The sequence below is a fragment of the Microchirus variegatus genome, assembly GCF_963457635.1.
Source record: "Microchirus variegatus genome assembly, chromosome: 1".
Taxonomy (NCBI): domain Eukaryota; kingdom Metazoa; phylum Chordata; class Actinopteri; order Pleuronectiformes; family Soleidae; genus Microchirus; species Microchirus variegatus.
This window is the reverse complement of record NC_139802.1, coordinates 6,131,197-6,140,311: the sequence shown is the minus strand read 5'-3', so window position 1 is coordinate 6,140,311 and position 9,115 is coordinate 6,131,197. Positions and strand designations below refer to the sequence as shown.

At 40.8% G+C, this 9,115-nt stretch overlaps 1 protein-coding gene across 1 annotated transcript; it reads left to right on the top strand.

The window, feature by feature from the left end:
• Positions 1–498: 498 nt before the first annotated feature.
• Positions 499–7,295, top strand: tppp (tubulin polymerization promoting protein; the record flags this gene model as incomplete). The annotated part of the gene is made up of 5 exons (XM_083900552.1): positions 499–515; positions 1,304–1,381; positions 2,485–2,820; positions 6,842–6,995; positions 7,086–7,295. The coding sequence occupies 5 exons, from the start codon at positions 499–501 to the stop codon at positions 7,293–7,295; spliced, it is 795 nt and encodes a 264-aa protein (XP_083756678.1).
• Between the last annotated feature and the right edge of the window lie 1,820 nt (positions 7,296–9,115).

Sequence of the window (9,115 nt, the reverse complement as noted above, 5' to 3'; positions counted from 1 at the left end):
CTCAGCGATGTCTCCAAGCGTGTGTGAGTGAAGACATGGGCATAGGTCAGACAGAGAGGCCACTAGCGTTTTGGACAATGGGCTCCCAGTGTCTGTTGCTTTGAATGCCATTATTCATACAGATTAAAACATCTTCTCGTTTTCCTAAGAATTGACCCGAGTGATTATAATGGTTTCACGCAGTGTCAATCTTGGAACTCTTGTACCCATTTAAGTGTGGACTGTACGTGGCAGGGTCACATTTGTTACAGGCTTTGTGAAAACAAAACCATTCTTTTTCCATGGTGCCACTGGGGGGTGAGTGAAAGAACTCGAGTTGTGACTCGAGGGACTGACATGAAACTTTTCTCAGTGGAGTAGAAGGTGTCGTCCACGGGACACGGCGTCTTTCTCTGCTTTGTGTCTTGGTCGGATCTGATTTTTAAACAGTAGCTAAACAGCTTTATCAACTGTGTTGTGGTGCGACAACTCAAGTCATTTAATGATGCTGAGCTAAGTATGGGAACAGCTGAGAGGTGAGCACAGAATTATTACTTTTACGCCAGGACTAAATCAGCTTCATAGAAACGGCTCTCCGGCGACAGTAATTTAAACATCTTACGTCTTCCTGACCAAGTGAGGGCTCCAGCTATGGTTCAAGTGCGAGTCTGAGAGTTCTCAGACATGCAAATGGGCGATGATGTGTTTAGAGAGGAATCTTTGTTCTCAGGCGGAGTTTAATCATCTGAAGGAAGAGAGCAAGCAAACATTTGCCTTAAAGGATGTGCATTAACAGACGATAACTAACATAAAAGAAGATATCGGTGAGTATTAATGACTTAGAGGGTCATCTGTGGTTGTTCTCCTTGAATGCGGTGGAAATTATTATGTCATAACCTATTTCTTTGCTTGATAGTTTGTCTATTTACCAGAATAACTAAACCAATGTTCATGTAACTTGGTGGAGGGAAGAACCCATTAACTGTTGAAGCAGATTAGAGCAGGTCAAATGTGGTGTGGCATCAAAATAATACTTAAGCACTGTACTATTGTTGTTATTGTTGTATACTGATTCTGCTTTTGGCTTGCAGCCCTATTTCTGGGTCAATGTAGCTCTGAGTAAAGATATGAAGTTAATAAAATATGCATGAAGTTTAAACTGCCAGAATATTATGACAAAGCGGCACGTTTGTGGATATTGCTTCGTGAAAAGTCTGTACTTTAATAATAATGCTGTGCTCTTTCGTCCGTCTTGTTCCTTTCTTCGCGCTCACATGAGTACAGACACATCCACCCTAATCACCCGCATTCTCCTTTTTCACAGCACAAAGAGAAATCAAAAGTCGGCTAATCCAAGCACAACACAGAGGGGATCAGATTCCTGCAGTATGGCAGAGCACAGGTGAGTTTAAGAAGCCAGGAACAGAGTAAAAGAGCCTACATCACACATTTCTCATGGTTGTTAAAACATCCTTTTTCTGTCTTTGTTTCTTGATTTGTGTGTCTTCAAATTCCAGCAATCTTTTTTTATAATATTAAACTCTGTGTCGTAAAACCCATGCCCATTCACAGACAGTGTGAGCACAGACACGCACTTCTGAAGAGTCTACTCTTGCCTACTCTTTCACACAAACCTTTTGAAAACGACAAACCAGAGGCAAAGTAACAACTCTATCCTGACCTCAAGACATGAAAGATTGTTGACTTTCTGCTGTGGCAAAAACCTTTTTCTTCCTTTTATCAGTCCAGGCTTATTAAATGTCTGTCTCTCTTGAATCTGGTGATTGTGTCAACTCTATCAGCTTCTACTAACTAACTTAAAGAAGACATAGTATGCAAAATCAACTTTTTGGAGGCCCTAAGAGTAGGCAAAGTGTGAAAAAAGATGACTCACTCATGTTTTTGTGGTCTTCCTCAGTCTAAGTACAGGAGGTAAAACACGCGATGTTGACTTCCGCACTCATTGTTACGTCACAATGAAATTCCGAGAATTTTTGTCTCTCGGGGCTCCGCTTTGTCCGTTAAAAAACGCCAGAGTGCAGGTGAGGGCAATAGTATCCAGAAGAGCGGAAGTCCGTGAAGTGAAGTCCAAATTCTTGGCTCCACAGTGCAGCACAGAGTTCTACACAAACTTCCTGCCTCAGAGGATTTTTCTGTCCAGTGGATACATGTTATATATGACGGCAATGTGCCGGCTAGAGTTGGCAAATGATCGCTTTTCCCAATGCTAACTGCTGTTAGCTGTGGACGTAGTTTCCTGTGTCTCATTTGCATTTAAAGAGACAGGCACTCAAAACAGAGCGTTCTGAACAGGGCTGTTTTGGCAGGGTGATTGAACTGCTGTGGTGCTTCATCCTTATGGTATTTTGACCGAAGCATGTCACAGACATGTTCATTAGGACACCAGGGAACTAGGTTAACTTGGAGAAATAGGGTATAATATGTCTACTTTAATTCACGGACCTATTAAATGGTCAGATAACCTTGTAACGTCTCCCCTCTCAGAGACAACATGGACGACTTTAAAGTCCAGACGGCCAAGCACGCCAACATCAGCTCGGCTCCTCTACGGCCGCACAACGATTACAATAAAGACCGAGCGTCCAAAAGGCTTTCGACGGACTCTAATGGGACCAGTGAAGGAGGTGCGGGTTCCTCCACCCCCGTGGAAGTGACCGCTTTGGAAGAGTCGTTCCGGCGCTTCGCCATTCACGGCGACACCCGCGCTACCGGCAAGGAGATGCACGGCAAGAACTGGTCCAAACTCTGCAAGGACTGCGGCGTGATCGACGGCAAGAACATCACCCTCACCGACGTGGACATCGTCTTCAGCAAAGTCAAGTAAGAAAAGCACCAAATCACTAATAAACTCACGATGAACCAGTTTGGGGTTTTTAAACTGCCAGCATCTGAACTGGCATGTCGCTACATGACTGTAGTGTTACTGAACTGTTGCAGAGGCAGAGACGACTTCTGCTTTAGTCACAGAGCTCGACTGGATCATGACTGCACTGTAGGTACGAATGACAAAGGTTTCTTTGTTTCAGTGAAAAAAAACAGGCACCGACATTTTTGTAGACTGAGTGAACTTATGGAAAGAACAAGTAAACCTGTTCACGTCCATGTAGCTATTCTTCCTGGTATTAAGTTTACCGTCAGAAACAGCAGCCAGAGCCAGAGGCCAGTGTGGCTGGACTTTTATTTCCTCCGGCCGCGTTGATTCATCCGTTACTGCTCGAGTGGTTTCCAATAATAAACTGTGACCTCAGCGTTTTTATTACCCAAGGAGAAAACTTTTTCATGTGTACAGCTGTGCTTATGTTTACCAAGTGTCTGCAAAACCATTTTGTGCCGATAACACACTGACAGATGAGTGTAAATGCTGCATCATGCACACCACAAGAAACAGAAGAGAGATTTGTAAATATTGAAATATATATATTGAAATGTTATATATATATTGATATATTGAAAATATATCAAAGCAGCCCAGTTTTTGCCCAGTTGTGAATGAATCTTTTGAGAAGACAGCACCTGGAGTGGAGTGAATAGGTTGCTTGGAGATTTCACACTGATTTAGTGGATTTTCCATCTTGTGTGCAACTGAAGGTCCGTCTCAGTCGTTGTGTGTACATTCTTCTGCACAAGAGATTCCTGTGTTTGGCAAAGAGAAAAATATTGTTATAATACTGTTAAACTGTTAAAACATCCATAGGTGAAATTGACAAACTAACAACAAGGACAAACATAACAACAAAACCTTACTCATACAGATTTTGTGACACATGAAAAGCAATCCTGACAGCATCATTCACAACACCACAAAAACAGATGTGGAGTTTGGCTGCAGGATGTAATAGTGGACATCAAACTGTGCAGTCTAAGCATAAACAAGCTACCTTCCATCACAGGGATATTCCCTGCCTAACAACAATGAGCAACTTGGCAGAGAAAGTGTTTTTAGAGCAGGTTTTCTAGCATTTATAAATAAACATTAAAAAAAAACAATCCTTCATTAATTCAGGCATCGCTTCTTTCACACGTTTTTTACTGATTAAATGTTCTCATATTTTTGAAGCAAAGATGCCTGAGAGAGTTCTTTTTTTAACTCTCCCCCCTCAACACCTTCACAGTTGGCATGGAAATGAGTGTCCATGTTTACTGGCCTCAACATTTTTCTTGGCCACACAAGAAAAAGCTCAGCGTGGTGGTGGATTCAGGCCTATTTACATGCATACATCTGTTGGTTAGCAATATTTCGAAATGTGCAAACAATGTGGTGCAACCACTTGAAACAGTTAAAGGCACGTTCCTCATCTTTTCAGACATGGAACTGTGCAGTGTTGTTTACATTTGGTCTTTTGGATGCGTGTTGTACGGCTTTTAGTCAGCATCCAACAATATTGCAGCATGTGTTCTGAAGCAGCCTCACAGCACAGTACAGTAAAGTGTGTGTGTGTGTGTACACTTCAGAGGCAGCCTTAGGATAAAAAGAGCTACAAACTGGAGGGGGAGGGGTTCATTTTCACGTCATTTCTGATTCCAGGCATGACTGAATCAGGGGCAACATGCCACAGACTTAATCAGCGTCAAAACTCATTGCTTGCACACAAAAAATTCAACATTTTAATGAGCATTGGCTAATCACAGCATGGTCAAATTAGCCCAGATTTATTGTGGGTATGGAGGTCAGCTGCACCGCATGGAGCTTCTGCTTAAAGCCAGAGCATCGACAATGGATGAGGGAGAAATTTATCGAATGATGTCGTGTTGGCTTGGTTTTCCCCGCTTTGGCTGCGTTTCCTCACCAGTGAACATGAGCGCAGACACTGGCGGAGCAGCGTTCTGCATGGAACAGACCGGGGCTGTGCGTCAAATTCATATGGATCATGTCCTGCAGCTGGTAGGACGATGTACACAAACAGTGCATCACCAAGAACTAAAATAAAGATTCACTTGACCTGTAACCCTTTTCCTTTTTTTATCCTTATCGCAGATTTGGTTTCCACAGCAAATATACACAGCTCACAATGTTTGTATACTTTGGAGACCGTAACAGCTCGGGTTGCAGAGGACACACAGTTGTCCTCTCCTTGGACAGAAACGGCAGCTGGAAGTCCAGTTTCCCCTCTGACAATAAGCACAGAACAGGCGCAAGACACTGATGGATCGCCAAGTACAGTCACTCACTCGATGAGTCAGATAATAAATCCAAACATCCCTGTTGACTGTAGCTCGTTGCTATGACGGCGGGTTGCCCAGGGAGACTGTTGGATTCATAAGCTGTTGTTTATACAGTTTATCGCCACAGCAAATGCTGTTTGTGTTTGCGTTACTATGCACTTTTAACATGAAAGTGCATTGGGCAAAGGGCCAGTGAAACAGCCAGAGCACTCTCACAGGGAGGATGATTGATGGAGTTTTGTGGCACGCTATTGGGCAGCGGTGACGACAATTTCAAGCTCCTAAAATGTGAAAATGCGGTGCTTCTGGAAGCATTTCGGTCCGGTTTAATTGTCCTTATGAGACGGTGTGAGCGAAAAAACAGCAAGGTTTGAGTACCGCGGCTGCACACGACGTGATTTATACATCCTACGACTGTGTGAGTGTGTAAGACTGTGGGGTCGCCTTGACGACAGTTAAGTACTGACACACGTTGGGAGACGAGACGCAAAGAGTAAAAGTTTACTTGTTTATCTCAGCAGGACACCATCACTATGCCGTCTTACATCTGCCTACTGAAGTGATCACACATGGCTGTGTGTTCACGTCTCTGTGCTCCAATTTTCTGTTTTCAAAGTGTTGATGTATTTTGTCCATAGAGCCTCAGCTGAGCTCTATATTTACCTCCACCAAGGAAGTTATGTTTTTGCTGGAGTTTGTGGAGGCTTGCGCTCTTCGAGTGCTTTTCTAGTTTTCTTAGGGATCGGACGATACCACTTTTTTGTGTGTCCGATACGGATGTCAAAAAAACATTTATGAACGTATGAAGCCTTTAAAAACACACTTGTGCCGAGTCATTTCAAAGACATCATTCTCTAACTGTGGAACAAATAATAATAATGTTCTCCCAAAAAAAAGAAATAAACAGCCCACACATGACTCGGCTAAAATGCTTTTGCTAAGGAACACATATTCAGCATATATATATATACACACATATATGTGTGTGTATATATATATATATATATATATACACACACACACACACATTAATTGAGTCATCGAATATTCATTGATTACTAAAATAATCGTCAACTATTATGATAATCGATTAATCAGTTTGAAGCATTTTTCATGATTAAAACAAGATTTCCAATAGTTCCAGCTTCTCAAATGTGAACATTTTCTCTGTTTCTTTGCTCCACATAACGTAGAAATCATTAAAACTGAATCATTTTGGTTTGTGGACAAAACAAGAAATCGTAATTTCCAAGTTTGGCAAACACCGATCAATGATTAATCGATTAATCCAGAAAATAATCGACAGATTCATTGCTTACGAAAATAATCGTTAGTTGCAGCTCTAGTAAATGTTAAGCACGTATTAGCACCTTAATTAGGAAAAACCTTAATTCAGCTCGTAACAGAGGTAGAATAAGTTTATGTAGAATAAGGTTGATTACGTGCTTAATAATTACTAATAAAGGGCTAGTATGCTATTTATATGCATGTTAATAAGCACCTAGTTAATGGTGAATATGTGTTCCTTAATATAAATGATTTACATTTTTACAGTCTGCGCATAGTGAAGCATGAGCTATGTATGATTTTTGGATTGTATCGGATTTTTAAATTTTTATCTGTCCGAGATACCGATTCCGATCACGTATTAAAGCTCCTTCTCCGACCTACGTTCCAGGAAGAAATCCTCTCGCAACATCACGTACGACGAGTTCAAAGCTGCCCTCGGAGAGCTGGCCAGGAAGAAATATAAAGAGAAGACAGGAGAGGAGGCCGAGGCTGAAGTGTTCAAGCAGATTGAAGGAAAGGCGCCTGTCATCGCAGGAGTCACGGTAAGACCCGAGAACACGACTGCGGCCGATGTCATTACAAATTCCATCATGTTTTTTTATCAGAAACTTCATATACGTTGTGTCTCGCAGAGAGCTGTGGCGTCTCCGACAGTGAGCCGCCTTACAGACACCAGCAAGTTTACAGGGTCGCACAAGGAGCGCTTCGATCCAACAGGCCGCGGGAAGGGTAAGGCGGGAAGAGTGGACGTGGTCGACACTTCCGGGTACGTCTCAGGATACAAACATCGAGGGTCGTATGAAAAGAAAGTCACTAAACCAACCGAGGGCAAACCCATGTAAATGGCGAAGATGAGGAAATAAACATTTGATCAAACACTCAAAGGAAGCACAAAAGAATATGATTTCATGTATTTTCCAACCCATTTTTATTTTGTGTGTGTGTTTATTTACTGAATATATGTGAGTGAAAAGAGTGTTTTTGGTTCCTCTCTTTGTCAAAGTGTGAGAACTGGAAAATTGTTTACATCTATATCTTACAAAGTCACCACATTCCTGTCTGAAAGCGAGTTACTGCCAAACACTGTAGAAAACAAAACGAGAGAAACCATCGAAGCTTTGTTGTTACGACTGGGCCTCGTGATATTTATTGAGCACAACGATCAACGATAACGTGCCAAGAAACATTAATAGCAGCACGGTTTGATGATATAACATGTCTCCGTTGCCATAATTAGGTGACGAAGAAGAAATGCATTTTTAATTTGTTTTTGCAGACTTTTGAAAAATGAGCACATATTTTCTGAAACTTCAATTAAGTCTCACCCTCTGTGATTTGTTTGCCTTCCCACACGTCAGCCATTTTCTGACCCGTGCCATATCCGTTTGCTTTTGTGAATAAGAAAAATGAAACAAACAGGCCTGCTTCTAACGCCTAAACAAAAGGTCATGTAATAGCACATTCCAGTCATTTATTACAACGTCTTTTCATTCAGAGCCAATTCCATTTGATCTCAAACAAAACATTTTGTTAACATGCATTTTGAATCGCAAAATTGGTGTAATTTAGCTGAAGGAGCTGAAGCTCTGACCTACACCAACCGGTGAGCTCAGTTGTACAAGATTGTATTTTTACTTAATATTGTTACTCCCTTAATCAGATTTCTATACAGTAGTTCTAATATATTTGTGGTAAGATTGTGTATATTCTAAAACCTTAAAGCCACATAATTTATGACACTGGCTTATGTTTTTTTTTTAATTATTATAATTATTTTTTTTCTGTATTGCTGTACTTTGTGCATGTTATGTATATTGCATTTGATTCAGAAGCATTGAGATGACAGTAGGAGTTTGTCATACCTTAACTGCTGTGCAGATTGACTACTGGACAGAAGTATTTTCTTGCTATACATAATGTACATAAATATATGTATACATATATATATATATACACACACATTTTAGGCAGGTGTGCAAAAACAAAATGCTTTCACAAATATGAATTTGGGTTTTTATAATCAATCTACAAAAACATAAGTGAGAAAAATCTATATCAAATCAATATTTGGTGTGACCAGCCTTTGTCTTCAGACCAGCGAGGGACTTTATAGGCTCATACTCAAGTTTATGATTAACCAGTAATACCAAACATATGATTATCATATTTATATGAAGGTTGAAACGCATTATTCATTTACTAACACAGACGTAGCTGTGTGGGACCACGTCTGTGAAGGTTCTCAGTTATTCAGGTCTTCTGTTGTTAGCTGTGGGACTGGACTTGCTTGAGTGACGTTGAAGATGTTTCACCTTTCATCCAAAACCCCATCTTCAGTTAAGTCTCCAGTGGCTATAACGGACAAAGTTCAGCTGTGTAGGAGACTTAAAACTGGGTCATGAACAACCCGACTCTCTACTTTCACACCTGCCTAAAACCTTTACACAATACTGTATGTGTGTGTATATATATATACACATACATGCATATTTGATAAGTCTACGGTAACGCTTTATAATAAGTACACACTATAAGCATTAGTTAAGCATGAATAAATATAGAATTCATCATTTATAATGCATGAATACTCATTAGTATGTAGTTTATAAACACAGTTATAAATGTTTTACTCATGTGCTGAAGTGTTGTCATGTACTGAGCA